This window comes from Arvicola amphibius, chromosome 11 (genome assembly GCF_903992535.2).
Source record: "Arvicola amphibius chromosome 11, mArvAmp1.2, whole genome shotgun sequence".
Lineage (NCBI taxonomy): Eukaryota > Metazoa > Chordata > Mammalia > Rodentia > Cricetidae > Arvicola > Arvicola amphibius.
Window position 1 is genome coordinate 75,119,674 of NC_052057.2, and position 20,700 is coordinate 75,140,373.

The 20,700-nt window shown below is 44.6% G+C and overlaps 1 protein-coding gene across 1 annotated transcript in view; it reads left to right on the forward strand.

Annotated features, from left to right (window-relative positions):
- The window catches only part of Pde7a (phosphodiesterase 7A), a 92,173-nt gene that overhangs the window by 51,526 nt on the left and 19,947 nt on the right, over nucleotides 1–20,700 (forward strand). Inside the window, exons 2-5 of the mRNA XM_038348319.1 lie at nucleotides 1,062–1,122; nucleotides 4,164–4,247; nucleotides 18,186–18,337; nucleotides 20,404–20,467. Of these exons, the coding sequence (XP_038204247.1) occupies nucleotides 1,062–1,122; nucleotides 4,164–4,247; nucleotides 18,186–18,337; nucleotides 20,404–20,467 (361 nt within the window). The remainder of the gene's footprint in view (nucleotides 1–1,061; nucleotides 1,123–4,163; nucleotides 4,248–18,185; nucleotides 18,338–20,403; nucleotides 20,468–20,700) is intronic.

Genomic DNA, 20,700 nt, shown 5'->3' on the forward strand with positions numbered 1-20,700 from the left:
TAATCCTATTTTAGAGGCCAGGATACAATGGTAAATGATACAGATAAGGTTCCAGCTCCTGTGGAATTTCTATTTTAATACAAAGCAAATAGGATAATACTAGCCAAATGGAAACTGAGCTGCCTCTGGTTCCTAAGTGCTGGGATTGAAGCTGTGTGCCACCATACCCAACTGTTTTGTTGTTGTTGTTGTTGCTGTTGCTGTTTTTAAAGCAGTCAATAAAATTCATTGCTTTAAAGGCAGCAGCAAATGGAGCCAGTGCTGAGGGCCGCTGTGGAGGAGAGTGTGGTTCTCAGAGCGCTGCAGCGTTGGTAACCAGGGTTTGCCTGGGAATGTTCATCCAGGCCTCGGAGATACGAGGCAGGAATAGCAGGGGGCAGCACGTGTGAAGGCGCACATCGGGCACCGTGAGAAAAGTAAGGGCAGCGTGACCACATCAGAGTGGTCACGTCTGTGGAAGACAAGAGCGTGCAGAGCAGGTCATAGAGGCCGTGGACCCTAGAATGTGGGTTGGAACTCATTTCCAGTGCAGTAAGGAGCCATTGGAGGACCTGTGAGTGGGACCTGAAGTAATCACTCTTCTAGTGTATGAAGTCCTGGCACTTGGAGAGGCCCCTGGACGGCAGCAGCCTTTTCTCTCCTCTCTTTCCCATTGGGTAACTTGAGGTTTTTTCTTTTCTTTTTTTTTTTTTTTTTTTTTTTTTTTTTAGAAACCAACTTCTATAGGACTGGAGATTCTGCTCAATGATAGAATGGTTTCCCAGCATGCCAAAGTCTCGGGATCCCATCCTCGGCATCCCACACCCCCGAAAGAAATCAACTGTGTGTCAGTCTCAAACCCTTTCCTCTTGTGGCCATGTAGTAATGGTAGTTCTTAGCCACGCTGTACTGTATTGTCTTTCCTCCGGCAGGACATTTCCAGAGCAGATTTTTGGGTAGTCAGCCTTTTTTGCACAATGCTTTGCAAATAATATGTAATAAATAATAAATGCGTGATTACTGAATTAAATTTTAGATCACATTTTATTATCATGTGCTAAAATGTATCCTTTTCTTTCCAGAGACGTGGAGCTATTTCCTATGACAGTTCCGACCAGACTGCGTTATATATTCGTATGCTCGGTAAGCACAGTTTGTATCCAGTTAATTTTGTTGTCGTATTATTTGGGATGAGATATCTCTCATTATGTAGCCTTTTCATCACTTTTTACAGCAGATATTGAAGCTGAGCACCTGAAAACTAGTACTGAATGCGATGAATAAATAGGGGCATTTTACAGTTAAGACAATGTAAGTCTGGTTTAATGGGACAGTATTTTTAGTGTACAGCTTTTAACTGTTGTAGAGCATTCTTAGTGGAAAATGGGTTTCTAGAGCTGCTAAATAAAGACGTGCTGTCAGCATGGACAAGGACGAGCCTGGGCATTCCTGTCAGGCAGTCTTCATTGCGTTCTGGGGTCTGCTGAGAGAGCGTTGTGCTTACTCTTCTTATGCGCTATCGCGTTTCGTGTGTCCGTGTAACTGACTGCATGTGTATGCGCTCGTCACCCAAACATGTCCCTTGCTCTTATGTCATACTACTAAACATGCACAGTGATATCCCAGTAGGTGTATTTGCTTGTCTTTGAGGACTTGCTCCTGGCTTTTCTCGTCATGTTTCGAGTTCTTCCTCCAGCTTTGAGATACTGAACTAATATGTAGCCTATAGTTTATCTACCTCTGTTCCTCCTTTGGCTCCTTCACTAACTTTTTATACTCTTAAGCCTAAATGTATCCCCAAGTTCTGTTTTTGCTCTTACTCTTTCCTCTTTAATTTGCTTTGTATTTTGTGTCTTACCCAGTTTCATTCTGTCCTACTACAGCAGGTGTTTGTTCCTCATTTCCTCTTTCCCTGCCTCTTAAAAAGTGTTTATGGTTCTTTCACCCCTAAAGCAAAGTTCTAGATGTGTTTACTCTGTTTCTATGGGTGCTTGCTGACTGGTGTATGATGGACACCTAGACTTCTAACAGGCCTGGGAAGGTTTGTTTTCCACATCTGTAGCCTCACCGTCTCAATGGGTATTACCTCCAGCCTCTCAGAATGTGGTCATTCTTGACTCCTGTTTCTGACGTACTCCTTGTCTAGTTCATTGGCAAGTGCAGGTACCATAAAAAACAAACAAACAACAACAACAACAACAAAAACAGGCATCGTACCATCCTGATCACGTCACCAATCTAAACCCTGGTTATTGTCTTGCTTCTTGAACTTGTTCCTTAATTGATCTTCCTGAACTGTGGTCTGCACAGCCAACATGAACCTTTTTCATACATAAATAAAGTCACCTGAAGTCATCTGAACTGTGTGTTCAGAGTACTCTGAGGACCTTTGACCTTAGAGTAGCAGCCAAAACTGGCGTGTTAGGTCCCAGTGTCCAGTGTGACCCAGCCTGATGCCTCTTTGACCCCACTTTTCCCCAGTTCCCCTTTCCCAGCACGCCCGTCGTGCTGGTGTTTTGACTTGTCTGTGAACATGCCAAGTGTGCTCCTGGCTTAGGGTGTGTTCATGCTTGCTCTTCCTTGTGCTTGGAAGCCTCTTTCCTCTGATGGCCTCAGGTCTCTGTCTAGACAGCGCTTCAGCGAGGACTCCCCTACGACACTATTCCACCCTGTTCCTCCTAGCTCACTTTATAGCTTCTCACCCTCCTCCATGGAAAGCAGTTATGCGTTTGTTTCATTTGTTCAGCCCTGGGAAGGTAAACTTCGTGCACTGGTGTGTGCTGGGTCTGACGTGCACTCAGCAGACCTTTGTCATACCAAGGACTCCCTACACAAAAGAGGCCTCGGTAGGTAAAGATGGATCACAGCTGATGGAGGGTGACCTCCACCCCCAGGAAGTCAGCGTCTCAGGAGCACGGGGTGGGGCTGGAGCTCCTACGAGGCTCTCCTCTGTTGTGTACGTGGTCGCTGCGGACAGCATTAACACAGAAAAGTGATGCTTTAGAACCATGGGTTTAAGTACTGCCTGTCCTTCGCACCAACTTGAGGCATGGAAACGCAGTTTGATCCACCAGAACCCAATTTCTGCTTCCACAGAATGGGAACTAAGGTTCTTATTTGGGTTTGACTGCAGAATTTAACAATGCCTATGATACAAAGAGTGCCTGGTAATTGGTTGTTAAATTACCTGAAAATCATGTGGGTTTATGTAAGAACAACATCAAACAGATAAAAACAAAAGTTTAAGAACTTGCTGAAATGATGTGGGATTCTCCTCTGTATGCTGTGAATATATTTTTTTTTATCACCATTGGTTAATAAAGAAGCTGCTTTGGCCTATGGCAGGGCAGAATAAAGCTGGTGGAAAGTCCCAACAGAGATAGAGAGAGTAGATGGCGTCGTCCAGTGCCACGTAACTGCTGAAGGAAAAAGGTGCCAGATCCTTACCCGTGGGCCACAGCTTCATGAAGATACATAGGTTAATAGAAATGGGTTAATTTAAGATGTAAAAGCTAGCTAGGAATATGCCTGAGTCATTGGCCAAACAGTGTTGTAATTAAAACAGTTTTTGTGTGATCAAATAAGTCTGGGCAGCTGGGAAACCAAAGTGCAGTCTACATTTTCACTAAAACCCTAGGTGAGAAGAGAGATTTCTAATTGCAGAGTCCAGTGGGAGTTTGCGCACTGTGAAATTGCAGGCCTCTTGAGAGTAACGTGGTTCCTGTGTCCATCCTTCCTGTGGTCGGCCCAGTGTACCGGGCTAGGCAGAGCAGGCATGGTGGATGCCTGCTTCTTGCTGTGGCTTTTTAAAGTTTTGTTCTAGGATTTTCTTCTCTAAAACAGATTTTGTTTTTATGGTATTTTATGATTATTGGTTCAACCCCATCAAAGTAATAAAATGGCCTTTATAGATTAAGGAATGAAATTTTTAGACGATTCTTAACACAGCCTTACAAATCAATACTGAAATACCTCCTCCAAGAAAGTCAGTTCTTAACCATTCATTCAGTTTATTTTGTTTGGTTTATTTTTTAGCATGCAGTCATGGTTTTCCCTGTGGCATTTCCACATATATGTTGCCTACCTCCCCTGGCTGGGAAACCAAGGAGTAGAATCCCCCCTGGCTCTGTGTGCATGAGGAACAGCTTTCTAGTGAACTAACAGTTATTTTTGGCTCTGCCCAGGAGATGTCCGCGTAAGGAGCCGAGCAGGATTTGAAGCAGAAAGAAGAGGTTCGCACCCGTATATCGACTTCCGTGTTTTCCACTGTATGTATTTCTCTCCTGTTCACAAAACTAAACTTTTGGTGTTCATAGCATTTAATTTTCTCAGGGAGAAAGAATACAAGGGAGAAAAAGTGCTGTATTATATTCTGACTTTTTAAAAGCATAGGTTCATAAATTATACTATATTTCTAGATAACATTGAAAAATAGAGATAACTAGAAGAGGTTAATAATTACAACTTTGTTTTTTGATTCAGTGTTTCATGTAGCCCAGGCTGGCCTCGTACTCACTGTGTAGCCCGAGATGACCTGGAACTTCTGATTTTTCTGCCCCTCCCTGCTGAGTATTAGATTGTAGGTGTGAGGTAGTACGCCTGCTCTTTGAGGTGCTGGAGGTCACACCTGAGGCTTCCTGCATGCCGAGCAGGCACTCCACCAACCGAGCCATGTTTCCAGCTAAATTAGGTTTTAGGTGTTTTTGTTACTAATTTTCTTCATTACTGAGACAGTATAAAGATATTTTATGCAAATAACATTTTGTAATAGTATTTTAGAAGTTGAATGAAGTTGTCATCTTTTTGGTTTGTTTAAAAATGCTCATAGAGGGCTGGAGAGATGGCTCAGTGGTTAAGAGCACTGACTGCTCTTCCCGAGGACCCAGGTTCAATTCCCAGCACCCACATGGCAGCTCACAACTGTCTGAAAATCCAGTTCCAGGGGATCTGACACCTTCACACCAATGCACATAAAATAAAGTTAAATAAACCATAATTTAAAAAAAATGCTCATAGAATTCTAAAATAACATGACATTCTAAATGCTCATGACATTCTAAAAATAAACGTGCATGCGTGTGTGCGTGTGTGTGTGTGTGTGTGTGTGTGTGTGTGTGTGTGTGTAGATCATAGCGGAGAGAAGGAAATAAAGCAAGTGACAAAGTGTTAAGTCTGGTTTTGGGCTCATTCAACTTTTGGTTATGTTTGGTAACATAAATTAACACTCTAAAACAATGAAACCAAACTTGACAGAATAAAAGACATCCCAAATAATTTAGAATATAAATGAGGTGGAGAGATGAAACTGGCATTGTTAGTCACCTGTCCCCTGAAGGGTCATGTGCTGGTTCTGAGAAAGCAGAGGAGAAGGTGATCGGGCTTCACTGAACACTCCCTGTTGGAGGGGCAGAAGCAGGTCTTCATGCTTCTGCCAGGTGTGCATGGGGGCAGGCACAGCTGCTGAAACATCTGTGGTTGAGTGACTCCCCAAAGTGCTTCGTAGGCTTAGAAATGAGTCCTGACTGCATTGTGCCAAGCACGGGCTATGTCAGGGTGGTTGTGGTCTGTAGCATCTGTCCCAGGAGAAGATGCTGGCGAAAGCCTGCGTGGTCTTCCAGTCTTGGGACACCCAGGAGCAGTGCGCAGGACACCAGGGCTGCTGCAAAGGGTCCTTCTTCCTGCTGTATCAACTGACTCAGAACCACTTGTTCTAGAACAGCCACCTGTTAAAACACAGACGAAGAAGCACTTAAGCCAAAGCAGAGTAACACGGAAAGAAAAGCGTGCTCAGGTGGTTCATGACATAACCGTGAAACCCAACGTCAAAGAGAAAACAAGAAAAATAGTAAAAGAGGCAAAACATATGCCTGCAACGGGGCAATTACAGTTTGCCAGTAATGAAATCTTTTATTTTCTTTTTGAATCCATCCTCTCCAGCAGGAGCAGCCGCTAAATGGGGTACAAAGCAGCCCCATTGGCTTCTGGGCATACCGAGGCTGGGGTAGCAGTACTGTTTACACGAGAGGAGCTCTGAGGTGGGGGCCTGCTGAGGAAAGGAGCCAAGACACTAGAAGAGAAAGACCTTAGCTGGAAAGTGCCACGAAAAATAGAGGAAGCAGGATGCACTTAGATTTATTCTTAAGGCCAGCATAGTCTGGATACTGCCTAAGACAGAGCATTTCAAAGAGCAGGTCAGGATAAGTACGTAATGTACTGGAAGACTGATAGATTTCTCCAGAAATGTAAGATCGCTTTAAGCATTGAAGAAAGTCAGTGTAACTCATTGCATTAGTAAGAGCAAAGGAGAAAAGTTATGGGTAGTCAATATAAAGACTAAATTCTAGGGATCTACAAGGAAATGTGTCTATAGGACCGGGTTTCTCTGCTCCCTGCTGGGACTGGTCAGTGCAGGTAGTTCCTGCAGACAACAGCTTGCTGTTGAGTTATTTCTGGTGCCTTTACTGGGGGCATTCCTGTTTGTTGGTGGCATTAAAAGATTTCAGTCAATAATAAAATCTTTTAATCTGAACAGCAAGTCGTTATCTGCACTGACTGACACTCCAGTAAGAATGTTGCATTTGCTTTTAAAAAGATTTTTTTGCTTTATAAAATTAATTTGCTTGGTTCCATTTTTTTGATCTGAAGTTTGAACTGCTTAAAAACTAACAGTCTTTTCAAACCTCTGAACACTGTGGAAAATCCGAGGGCCCTCGGACTGTTGGCGGCATCTGTCTGTCAATATCTGCTGTAAAATCCTCCAAGGGTCCTCAGACTTTTGGCGGCATCTGTTCCTCATACATTGGCTTAAGGGTCTTCTCTCTCATATGCCCCTAGAGTTTCACTAAATTTAGTAAAAGAGAGGATTTGGGAAATAATATAAAAGATGTTGGAAGTTTCAAATAGGAGGCAAAATAGTACATTTGGTGGGGAAGGATGGTATAGAATAGTAGGAAATTCCTTTTTTTTAAATTTTTTTGTGATAGGATTTCTCTGTAGCTTTGGAGCCTGTCCAGGAACTAGCTCTTGTAGACCAGGCTGGCCTTGAACTCACAGAGATCCGCCTGCCTCTGCCTCCTGAGTGCTGGGATTAAAGGTGTGCAACACCACTTGACTTTCTTCCTTCCTTCCTTCCTTCCTTCCTTCCTTCCTTCCTTCCTTCCTTCCTTCCTTCCTTTCTTTCTTTCTTTCTTTTTCTTTCTCTTTCTTTCTTTTTTGGTAGGAAATTCTTACATTATTAGGAATCCAGGAAGAAATGAATGACACATAATCTAAAGCCGAGAGAAGACAGACTGAATGTGCTGGTGGTGGAGATGAATTTATAGATTCTTACATATTCCTCTTAGGAGTTAAAGATTGGACGGTAGTGAAGTGTATAACCGTTAGGCCTGCATGTATGCCCACCAGGCCTGAACTGCCGCAGGGTCTGTCCTTGTAGAGTTTTCACCCTTCACACAGGGTGGAAGAGCTGGTTGAGGCCTGTGGGGGCACAGTCGCTCCTTGTCTCTGCTCCTTGTGAAGTGCCCTTCTGCTCCACACCTGCGGCTCTCTGCTCGCTCACTGCCTGGGGTCTTGGACTTGGTAAAGGCACCTGCCCATAGTTGCCTTTGCAGGATAGGTATCCTTCAGGGGTACCCAAAACCTTTAAAAAGACTATAATACTTCTTTTCTCTTACATGTATAATTTAAAATAATACTACTTTTACAGTGACATAAAGACACGCATGCTGAAATTAAATTAGCTGTATTATTTAAATTCTGCATGTAGGTGTAGGTGTGTTATATTCATTGCAGCTAGAATTTTCTGTCTGCAGCTTGACCTACTTTTCTGTGCACCTCTTTACTTTTGTCCTAGCTCTGTTATCCCCTGCTGCCAAATTCTTGACTGTTTTCCCCTTTTCTACGTAAATTTAGCCATTGCTAAAGCCCTGTGTATTTTGTGTTCTCAAGTTGCAGTCGTGTTTATTTCTTCTCTGGCCTTCCTGGGCCTTCACTGATGCCCAGTTTGTGGGTCTCCTGTATTTTCCTACCGTCCCCTGGTAGGGTTTCTGTCTCCCGTGTTCTCTGCTTAGCATCGGGTCTTCTCAACCGGGGAAGGTAAGATACAGGAAAGAATCACCAACAGGCTAAGGACAACGGTGTGTTAGCTGAGCACGGGAGCCGGAGGACAGCAATGTTAGCTGAGCATGGGAGCTGGAGGCCGGCAGTATTAGCGGACACGGGAGCCGGAGGACGGCAGTGTTAGCACGGGAGCCGGAGGCCAGCAATGTTAGCAGACACGGGAGCTCTAGGATGGCAGTGTTAGCGGACACGGGAGCTGGAGGCCGGCAGTGTTAGCGGACACGGGAGCTGGAGGCCGGCAGTGTTAGCGGACACGGGAGCTGGACTGGTCTGTAATTTTATATTTTCTGTGCTGTGCCTCCATCTGCTGATTGCTTTTCAGGTGCTGCAATTATTTTTAACTTGTAGATTATATATTTTCCTCTGCGTTAAGTAAATTTCCTTACTAGATTTTCCTAGAATGAGACATCCAGACATTGCAATGTTGAGCTTTTCTTCTGTGTATGGCTCATTATAAACTCTGCTTGGGTCCACATTCTGAAGGCTAATTCTCCTGTCAGTCAGTTTAAGCCAGATAGCTACGAGTTGGGGAATGGTTAGAGGCTCCTAAGTTTTAAAGTGCCTCAGTAATCTTACGTGGACAGTACTTTCCCTGCGGTGTCTTGGCTTACCTCGTACTGTAATCCTCACTGCCCCAGTAGGATTTGCCATAGGCCTTCCTACCCAGCATTATTTTTTTTACTTTAAAGAGACTTTCTTGCTGGGTGTGGTGGCTTATGTCTGTGATCCTAGCTCTCAGGAAATGAAGGCAAGAGGCCAGTTTGAGGCCAGCCTGGGTTGCATAGCAAGGCCCTGTCTCAAAAATAAACAAATAAATCTTTCTGAAGGTAAAGGTTGGGAGGTTGAAAAAAAGAAGAAGAAGAAAATCAATAACAGTAAAATACCTATAGTCCTAGCAATTGAAAGGCAGAGGCAGAAAGTTCAGGGTTTCAAGGCCAGCTTCAGGTACAGCCAAAGGAGGCTGCCCTGGGCTCTCTGAGACCTTGTCTCACCTCCATTCTATCCCCAGTAAAGGAAAGGAAATCAGTTGAGCACCGAAGCTTACGAACTGTAATAAATAATCAATGGTACTAAACAAACAGACTCCTTTCTGACTGAGGAAGTTTGGCAGACAATGAGCTGAGCCCCAGGCTGGAAGTCAGAGGTCTTCCAGACTCTTGGGGACAGTGCACTAATGTGCTGTACGAACTCCCAACATCTTCCCTCAGACTTCACCGCCAGAACCAGAAGTGTACGCAAAGGGATAATCAGATATAAATGTGTAAGTCCATCAGAGGAATCCACCTTTACCTGACTTGCAATACCAGTGCCCTAAATGATGGCGTTACTGAATCATTTAGAGATAAAAATGTGATATAATTAAATTAGTCCTTTATCTAAAGTCATAGGCTTATATTCAGATCATGTATTTGTTAATTAAGTTATATTAAACTAACCCTACAGGTATTTATAAAGTACTGGAAGAATTTAAATTTGAAGAGACTTTGAATTTTTTTAGTTTCTTGGCCATGGAGCAGAGTGACTGTCACAATTGAGGTCCTCTGCCGAGACATGCCTCCCAAAGATCTGGAATCCGCAGGTAGGACCAGCGTGGCATCTTCGTGGTAGGATCTGCCTTGTTGGCTGACATCTGTCATTTTAGGTCGATCTTTGTTTAGATGGGAATGTCACAGAGAAGCTTTCAGTCATGTCTCCATGTCAAAATTCAAAATGTAAAAGTCTCCCCAGACACCCCTCACTAGAGGTTCTCTGCAGCAGTCTTCGCGGTTTATGATCTTTGTCTTTGTCTTGTCTGCTGGAGCTCGGAAGGTATCTGTTATATGTGTTTGCATGAGCTTAAGGAAAGGCGGCTTTCGTGAGTCATTATTGATATTGGAGAGAATGTGGGGAGGCGGCAGAGGGGCCGGCATCACTGCTGGGTGACAGTGGCCTGGAGCTCGCGGCTCCCTAGCGTGTCCCCCTGGCTTGTCCTAAGCATGCTTGTTCTAAATTGTGATAGCCTCCCCCTCTAGATGTTTTCAGGTTTCTGCTTAAAAACAAAAAACCAGAGAGATGACCAAGAAGAAAGGTCATTTCTGTTTCCTTCTTGTAAATGCAGTAGGCTGGAGCCGAAGTCCCGAGTAACTGCAGAGGTTTTATTTCCCCCATACTGGCCATATGTAGCTGGTCTCTTCAGTTCACTGGACATGATAATATAACTGAATTCCATGTTGATTTGTGTTTGTGTGTCAAGGACATGTCTCAGTACCATGCTCGCCTGTAATCATGAGTTTAGATCCTTAGCACCCTTGGAAAGAGCGAGGTGGAGGCCAGCAAGTCTCAGATCCCAGAACTCAGGAGACAAGAGGACCCTAGAGCTTGCTGCTCAACCATTCAAGAAAATGGGTTAGCTCTAGGTTCAGCCAGAGACCCTATCTCAAAAATAATATTGGAAGGACTAGCGCTGTAGTGTGGTAGTAGTGTGTGCCTCACGTGTAGGAGGCCCTGTGTTCAACATCACCATGACCAAAAATAAAACAAAAAGTGGAGAGCCATTGAGAATGGCATCTGACCTACCTCTCTCTCTCTCTCTCTCTCTCTCTCTCTCTCTTTCTCTCTCTCTCTCTCTCTCACACACACACACACACACACACACACACGCCAGGAGGGGGGGAAGGTAGGAGAGAGGGGAGAAGCATGTACACACATATACCAGGTAATCCTTTGTTTGCTTGAAATCCACCTCCCTTTCCTTTGTTCCTTAAGAACTGTCTGTAAGGACATAGCCCATTGGTAGAACTTTCGCTAGCTTGTGCAAGACCCTAGTGTTTCCCAGTACTTCAAATAATACTCTTACAAACCTGTTCGACTTAGATTCTGGCGTGTTTGTTAAATTGTAATGGAAGTTGACAGCTTGACTGTTCTCTCCTTGGGATTTGCCAAAGCCTATTGACGTCACCAGCCAAGGGCTGTGGTTTCTGCAACGTCTGGACGCTGTAACACATGGAATGCTTCCTTACTGTTTCCATGTCTGCACGGATGCAGTTACTGGCATTTTTTCTCGTGCCTCACAGTACTATTTCAGCCCAGGAAAATGTCTTCCCCATTATCTTGGCTCTGTTCTTTTGCCTTCAGTACCGCCCTCCACCAGTGCTGGGGAGCAGGGGCACTTGCACGGCAGCCCTGAAGCTCTTGGCTTTAGGCTTTCCTCGCCAGCTGCTCCTGCTCGACACTGGAAGTGTTTTTATTGCGTTGAATTTACTGGAGCTATGTGTCTTCTACCAATTAGAGTTAGAGGGTCTTATTTACAGTTCCCCAGAGATAATCTTTATTAGCTTCACCCAAGTTCAGATACTTGCTGCTTTTCTTTTGAGTTGAGCCTTTTACATTGTCTTTATTACAACTGCCTGTTGGAACGTACCAAACTCTTTCCCATAGTTCCTCAAGTATATTGGCTTTGGGTTGTTTCCTATTATTGTAACAAGGCTGTGTTAGGCGTAGATTGTTTGCTGCATACTTACATGATATGAAAAACATCTGTGTCTGTGTGTGCCTTGGGCTTTCCAGTTCGGATCGGGCTGGTTTCATTGTCTTAGGCTAACTTGGCTTCTGTGTGCAGCAGCCGTAGGAGGGCATCTGCTGTATTTAGCAGCTGCTGGTGCTTTCCGCCTCTTAAGCCCTGATGTTTGCTGGGCACTTTCCTCACCTGTCTGTCTGTCTGTCTGTGCTCTCCTCCTCGCTGTCCCACTGCCCATCATTACCTTCCTGTTCACAGGCTAGTTTGTTTGGATGATTGATTGGTCTGCTCGGGCATCTCTCTGTGTTCTCTAATTTACTGTGTTATTCAGATGTTAACATCCAGCCTGGACTTGTAGCTGTGCCATTACAGACCAAGGCAGTACTTGGAAGTTTTAAGTTATTTGTCTTGAAATCACATCTGCTTCTTTCAAAGACAGTGTTTCTTGAATTCACAGAGCTGTCATTAAAACAAGGCTGGCAAGACTGGTACAGTTGCTAAAGGTGCACACGGCAGCACACTCGTGCATGCTCGTGCGTGTGCACAACACAACTGTGTTCTTTTTTCCTGCCAGTGACCCAAGTTCCTACCCCTCTTAGTCCCTTACCAGCTGGTTCTTGTGGAGATGAGCACAGCCATGTTGATGCACTGGGAAATGTCACGCTAGTTTCCAGGATGTTCTCAGACATGTGCATTTAAGAGCCATTGGTTTTCATTGCCTTGTCTCAGACTTGGAAGAAGTGAGTATTCTCAATATCTTCATAGCTTCATTGCATAAACTAAGGGGTTGATACGGGTCCGGTTGAACGGTGTTGCTCTTCTGGACTCGGCAGAGCTGGAGTAGCTGAGATTCACCATGATGGGATTTTACAGCTGTGCATTGAAGGAAGTGTGCACGAAAGCGCCGTGTTTCCTTCCCCGTCTCTCCCAGCTCATTGGTAGGGAACTAAGAATCTCATGTACATAGAGCTAAGTTCAAGGCCCGAGCATTGAATAGCATATGTTCCAGCCTGAGAAGTGAAGACACCTAGCAGCAACAATCCTGTCTCAAAGAGTTTTTGCATCTCTTATTTAATTGTTAAATCATCAGAATGAACATGAATTCTGTGAGCCTGGGTTGTAAGAATGGCTTGAGGGGAAGGTACTGCTGATGCATTTCCTGCTTACAGAGTTGATGTCATCAAGATTGCGAGGGGCCCACTTTTCCAGAGCAAGCCTGTACTACTTACTCATTTTAAAGTTCTCAGACTATTTTGAAATCTTGTAAATGTGCAGTTGGTTCTGAAGTCCTTACATATACAGTGGTTTTCAGTATTAAATATGGAACCATGAAAAAGAAATCTGGTCTTAAAAATTAAAAGTATATAAGTCTATGTGCTTAAAGTATTTCATGTTTATTATTATCATCTTAATATGAATATAGCTTATACTGTATATTTATTGAGTGCTGGCTTCTTCCCGGAGCTGTGCGGAAACACTCTGTGTGTTCTCTCATTGGTCTCTGCCTTCAGTTCTCAGAGGCCTGTTTGCCTGATAAAGAACTGGGGACCACTCAGAGACTTTGAGTAACCTGCTTTCTGTCCCAAAGCCAGTGACAGAGCAGGGATCCGGGCTTGGATGAGCCCTTATTCGAAACCCTTCTTCTCCCACCCTGTGACCCCGTCTCTCCACTCAGCACAGACAGCTGAAGACGATCGCTCAGCGCAGCCTAGAGCCATGTTTCCCCATCTGGTCATATATGCCAAGTCTAAATTCTTCTAACAAAGCCTGTCCCACAGATGCGTTTGCTCATTTTTTTTTTTAAATAATTGACTTTCAGATGTGGCTTTTGCATAGCTTTCTTTGGGGTGGGGGGATGGAAACTAAGGGAAGAAAAGGAAAAGTTAGAATACCAGGACGTATTTGGAATTTTTATTCACTGTTTGTTCAACATAGTACTGACCTAGACGAGAGCTAAAACCTGAAAGCACTTAGTTATGAAAATGAAGAACTAAGCAGTAATTTCCCATAGTAACTCATAGATATGTCTGATTTGTGCAGAGCCAGTGGTTACAGTGCGCCCCCTTGTGGATTACTGAAGCAGTGGTCCGTTTGAGGAGCAAGGGCCTTTGTGAAGGACATTTCTAATCTAATAGCTGTGCCCTGCTGGGTGAGGTTTGTGTAGTAGGGAAGTGTCTGCAGGAGTCGGGAGCTCATTGTAGCCCAACGCTAGCCCCTTCCTCAGCCTGGGGCTTGATCTTTCTCTGTACTTTCTGATATGATGAGGGAAAAAAGAACGGCATGTTTTTTAAAAATAACTGACTGTTCTCTTTTATTTTTTGGTCCAGAAAAGTGGAACAGGACGCCCATTAGCTGTGACGGTGCTGGGGGGGTCTGTCTGGGGCTACGGCTAAGGCCGGTGGTGCTTTATAAGTCCAGGACTCTCTGATAATAACGTGAACTTCTTATGCCAGTGGCTTTCCGAGCTGTATCAGAATGGAGCTAACTGAAAACCAGAACAAGCCTGGGAAGCAAGTAGCCCAAGCTGATGACAACTGAGCTTTAATGAGATAAAGTTTAATCTGCTGTCTGTCGGGCTGTGAAGCCAGTGCTGACTCACTTCGCGCTGCCGAGTGAGCTCATCAGGGTATTGCTAATAGGGCTGGGTTTTGTGTAATTTGGCCAGAGGGTGAGCTTTTTAGCAATTATCCAAATGAAGGGTACTGGATTCTTTCCCATTCCCAAATGCCGCCTCTTTCATATATTCCTAGATGCTATTATTCATCCGGCTTGAAATCTCCCTCTACTGGGGCACCAGGTTTAACTAGGTTGAAAGAAAAGCTGAGTGCAGCTTTCCCAACTTAAGCCTTACTGATTGCCCCAGAAGATGTCTCTACCGGAGTTTACAATGTCAGGACCTCGCTTCTAGTTACGATAGAGACATTGTGTGTGTGTGTAGGGGGTGTGTGGGCCAAGGGTGACCAAGTGTGAAGAAAGTGTCACAGTGATGGGTGTTACTGTGATGGGTGTTTTATTATTGATTTATAGTTCCCAACCCCTTTATTAGATTGTATTTTGGAAGCTCTCACAGGACAATTCTAGAAACTTCTTTATTTCACTTACAGAAATCTCATTCTCTAGCAAGGCCTGTGTTAGACACTAGTGGCACCAGCTTTTTCATTTGCCCTACTTCTGAGGATTTCTTGTAAGGCAGTCAGGCTGTGTAGAGGGACCACACACAACACTTACCATTGCAGGATTCTTTATGAGAAAAGTGGAAATCGGAAAAGGTTTAGCAGGCACCGCCTTCCGTGCACCTGCAGTCTCTCACACACTAACAGAGACTTCCGCAGCGGATGAACAGACAGAGACCCACAGCCAGACACTGTGCCAAGAGTGAGAGCCCTTGGAACACTCAGCTCTAAACCGAACGTCTCCATCAAATCCCTCCTCTCAGAGCTCAGGGAGCCCCAGGGAAGGGGAGGCAGAGAGAGTGTAAGAGGCAGAGGGGACGGAGGACACCAGGAGAACAAGGCCCTTTGCATTGACATGAGCAGTGCTCCTATGAGCTCACAGAGACCGAAGTAGCATACACAGGGCCTGCACGGGTCTGCCCCAGGTCCTCTGTGCGCGCGCGCGTGTGTGTGTGTGTGTGTGTGTGTGTGTGTATCATGGCATTCAGTTTAATGTTTTTGTGGGACTCCTAAGTGTGCAAATGAGTGGCCTCTGATTCTTGTGCCTTCTCTTGGGCTCTTTTCGTTCTATTTGTCTTGTCCAACTCTGATGTGATAGTTTCTGTCTTACTCTCTATTTTGTTATATATAATATTATCCCTTAGAAGGCTGTTCATTTCTAATGAGAGACAGAAAGGGAGTGGTTTTGGATGGGATGGGAGGAAGTGGGAGGAGGAGAGGGAAGGGAAACCATAACCAGGATATTTTGTATGGAAAAAGAAAATATAAAGAAAAGAATTATGATCTTCCTTTGTGGACCACTTTGATTCTTATTTAATGTATTTTTAAGTTTTTAGTGGTTACCTTGAGAATTACAAGCAGAATCTTTAAAAAAAATGATTTTTAAATATTCGATTGTGTTTGTGTCCCAGTGCCCAGGAAGGAGTGGTGGGCGACTATGATTAGTTTGTTTGTTTTGCTTTTGGGGTCTTTTTACTTTTCAATACAATACCCTGTCAAGAGCAGCTTGAGGGAGTCAAGGCTCAGTCCAGCTGTTGCTCCAGGTTGCAGTCCGTCACGGCAGGGTGCACAGTGGTTTCAGGAGTATGACCGCACACATTGCCTCACCCAGAGTCCAGAAGCAGAGAGCAGTGGCAATGCCAGCAGCAGGTGCCCAGCTCCCTTTCTCCACCCTTTTCCTGACCACCATTAGCTGGGTCTTCCTGCATTGGTTAATTCAGTCCGGATAACACCTCCCACACAGGTCTACATGAGGGCTTAGTCTCCCACATGATTCTCGAGTTTTTTTCAATTAACAATTAATACTAATCGTTAAAAAAGCGAGGATTCGTTCCACATAGAAAGCAACCAGGAAGGTCTGAGTGGCTGTGAGAGCCACAGAAGAACATCTTTTCCCGACCAGGAGGGACAGCATGGCTATTGTAAGCACCGACACCTAACAACGGTCTGCGGACGTGTCCACACATAGTAATGTGTAGCTGGAGAGAGAAAAAGACAGTTTCTCTTGATAGAGATTTTCCCACCACAATTCTAGCACAGATGGATGCTACTGGTTGCTAAATTCCAGAGTCTGACTGGTACTGAGTAAATGCCAGGGAGGGGAAGGAGAGGAAAGACGAGCCAAGGTGAATGAGGAAGTAGAGAAATTGACTAATTAGTATGACCGTGGGAGCCAGCACACACACACAGAAACTCTCCTTCCTGAGCGCATGCCGAGGACTGAGTAACGCAGTAACTTTTAGTTGGTGGAAGGAGTGGACTATGGAGCTGAGGTGCAGAGCTAAATAACCAGTCTCTTGTTCCTTTGGTGCCCACAGTATCTGGGTTATTCTGCCAGCAGAGGGAAGAAACACGTGCTGCGTTCATTGAAAGGACACGCTGTATCCAGTGGAGAGCCATGGTCCCCAGAGCTTTTCTCTTTAGAGAGTTTCTTATTTTTATCCTTTAGAGCCTTTCCAGGATATAAACAAATTTATTCCCTGTTCTTTTTCTTATAGTTAAAATTATCTTTAAAATATTCGAAACTGTCTCATTGGGAGTTGGACTGTTGTTACTGTAGTTGTCTGTAGCCCCATGTGTGACTGCGATTCAGCTTTGGTGTGTGTGCTTGCTCCCGGTTTTCATATTTATATAGTGTGTTGAAGCAGCAGAATGAGAAGTAGTAGTTAATGAAAATTAAATTTTAAAACTGATTCTAAACCCAGATGCTCTTTAGCTTTCTTTTTTTAAAAGGTTTATTTATTATTATGTATACAACATTCTGTCTTGATGTATGCCCGCACGCCAGAGGAGGGCGTCAGATCTCAGTACAGATGGTTGTGAGCCACCATGTGGTTGCTGGGAATTGAACTCAGGACCTCTGGAAGAGCAGCCAGTGCTCTTCACCTTTGAGCCATCTCTCCAGCCCCCTCTCCTAGCTTTCTAAAGCCTGTCAAAGCTGACCCTTACTCTTTCTTGGTTCCTCAGTTCAAAAGAGATAATGAACCATTCGTGGCAGTTAGTGAATTTAAAAAAATACATGTATGTGGGGCTGGAGAAATGCCTCAGCAATTAAGAGCACTGGCTACCCTTCAAGAGGACCTGGGTTCAATTCCCAGCACCTACATGATGGCTCACGACTGTCCTTAAGTCCAGTCCCAGGAAAGCCAGTGCTCTTCTGACCTCTTCCAGCACTGTGCACACCAGGTGCACAGGCATCCATGTAGACAAAGTGCCCATACACACCAGGTGCACATGCATCCGTGCAGACAAAGTGCCCATACACACCAGATGCACATGTATTTGTGCAGACAAAGTGCCCATACACACTAGGTGCACATGCATCTGTGCAGACAAAGTGCCTGTATACACCAGGTGCACATGCATCTGTGCAGACAAAGTGCCCATACACACCAGGTGCACAGGCATCCGTGCAGACAAAGTGCCCATGCACACTAGGTACACATGCATCTGTGCAGACAAAGTGCCCAGACACACCAGGTGCACATGCATCCGTGCAGACAAAGTGCCCATGCACACTAGGTACACATGCATCCGTGCAGACAAAGTGCCCATGCACACTAGGTACATATGCATTTGTGCAGACAAAGTGCCTGTATACACCAGGTGCTCATGCATCTGTGCAGACAAAGTGCCCATACACACCAGATACACATGTATCCATGCAGACAAATTGCCCATATACACCAGGTGCACATGTACAAAGTGCCCATACACACCAGATACACATGCATCCATGCAGACAAATTGCCCATACATACCAGGTGCACATGTACAAAGTGCCCATACAGAAAAAATAAAGGGACAAATTTAAGTGCTTGTATGAAACGCATTTTAGGGACTTGCATGGAACTCGGATTGTTATGAAGGCAGCCTCTGCGGGTTTTGCCTGGTTTTCATAGCTGCTCCCTCTCTTTCAGCTCAATCTGAAATTGAAGCATCAGTCTCTGCCAGGAACATCAGAAGACTACTAAGTTTCCAGCGCTATCTCAGATCCTCGCGCTTTTTTCGGGGCGCCACAGTTTCTAGTTCTCTAAACATTCTAGATGACGATTATAATGGACAAGCCAAGGTCTGTACAACTTTCTCAAAAAGATTTTAGTTGCTTCCTAAGTTACTGGAGCCACCTCCCAAAAATGCTGATCTAGATACCTTTTCCTGTTTGTTTGTTTGTTTGTAAGTAGGTGTAACAGAGCAAGGAAAGTTGTGAGAAAGGTGGTGCACGCATTTGCATTTACTATAATATTGAGTACTGAGTGATCAGCAGAACAGTTCCTGTGATCTGGCCGGTGTTTGTCGCTGGGGGTGGGAGAGATGGCCAGGTCTGCTCCCTTCCTGTTCTAGATACGGAAGCTGGGTCTGCACAGTGTAAGGGTCAGAGTTCACCCGATGGTTCAAAATCCCGGGGAGATGCTTCTCTCAGGCACGTCCTCACCGAAGCCAGCGTTAGTAAGAAATATTTCCTTCACAGGAGATTTCTTAGTAAGATCGAAGTGAAATACACTTGTTATCAAATGGGATTTTATATAATCTTGAATCTTAATTTATTTGATTTTTTTTCCTTTTTGCTTAAGTTTTATAGGCCAGAATTTCTAAACTTATGTAGTTTGGTCCTAGGGTATGTTCTTTGAAGTCATATTAAAGTTTAAAGAAACGAGCATTTCCCTGCTTGAGGACTCAGTGAGAACTGTTGATCCCCTGAAATTTAAACTGCTCGTGACGTCCACTGTTGCGGTGTTGCTGGCCGTGGCCGCTGGGGTTTAAATCTCCGCCAGTGTCCCTGGTGTCGCTGTGCGCCAGTGTCCCTGGTGTCGCTGTGCGCCAGTGTCCCTGGTGTTGATGCGGTGTTTGTTCACTGTTGTGCAGCACAGTGAACTTTGGGATACAAAATAAAGGATTTTACTGTAAAGTTCACAAAATATGAACTTAGGTAGATTTGTTTACCTCAAGTACATATTATCCTAAAAGTTAATTGATCGATTCTATTGGTAATTTTGAATGATATTTAAAGATCATCAGTAAATACCCCATAATTCAAGGGTCTTTTTAAAAAAGCCAGTTAGCAAGCCAAGTGTGGCCATGCACTCTGGAGGCAGAGGGAGGCAGATCTCTGAGTTTGAGGCCAGCCTGGTCTACAGAGTGAGTTCCAGGACAGCCAGGGCTATATAGTGAGCCCCTGAATTGTGGTGTGGTGTGGATTCTGTACCCGCCCCAAGTCCCGGAGGTCCGACTCCTCAGTCCCCATCACAGCGGTCCGCTCTAGCTGAGCAAGTTAGTTACGTCTGCCTGTATCCCTGCTGTACGTCGGGATCGGCGACGAGGCCTACTCGGCCGTTAGTGAGGACTCGGTGGCCATTATCACTCCTTGGCAGATTTTTAAAATCTGGTTTGAGAGTATGCAGCATATGGGCTATATGCTGGTGAATTATTTCAGAATCTCGTAAGTTTATAAATCATAGGAACAAGTTGAGAGACAGACCTGACCTATGCATAATTAACTGAAAAACAAAATAATTTGTTTTCAAACGGAGTTTATTTCTGTAGACAATTTTTGAGCCAGCTGGAAAAGTCTTAAGGAAAAGGAGAGTGAAGGGGCACACCTGTAATCCCAGCAGTCAGGAGGCTGATGCAGGAGAATTGCTATGAGTTGTGGAGCAGCTGGGGCTGCACAGTGGAACCCTGCCTCAAAAACTAGAAGATAGCTTTTCCAGGGATAATGACCCCTACAAGGACGTCCTCTCGCGGAGGATCTCCTTCATCCCTCCCTGGAAGAGGAGAAGGGGAAACACAAGAAAAGTCACCTGGTGCAGAACCCCAGTCCTTCCTTTATGGACGTGAAGTGCCAAGGATGCTGTAAAATCCTGCCTTCTTTCTTGTGTGCTGGCCGCTCCTACCGGTGGAAAAGCAAGGCTAAGGACGCCTGATTTAAGATGAGTGGGAACCATCCCAATAATGCACTTTAGATTAAGAAGAAAAAAGTGCTAGAAAATAAAATGAACAAAGGCCAATTGCCGTTAGTGGTCCTCAAAGCAGATAGGCCACGTTTCATTTCCGTTTACTTTGTTATGGTCGGTCGGGCTGGAGAAAGTGGGTTCACTGAGGTTAAATTACAGTAGAGATGTTTGCTTTTCCTTTCAGTGTATGCTGGACAAGGTTGGAAACTGGAATTTTGATATCTTTCTCTTTGATAGACTGACAAATGGTAAGTGAAGCATGTGACTTACTCCAGTAACTGTGGTCACAGGATTCCTGTGGAGAAACCTGAACGTGCGCGTGCGTCCCTGCATTCATTCACCTCGGCTGTGAACCCGGTGCCAGTGTTTTTCCTTGTGACTTTTCAAAAAGCCAGCAGAAATCATTTCACTAATTTTTGCTTTTATTGTTAGTTCTTGACCGTAATCAAAAATCACCATGACTTGACTAATTGACTGAACT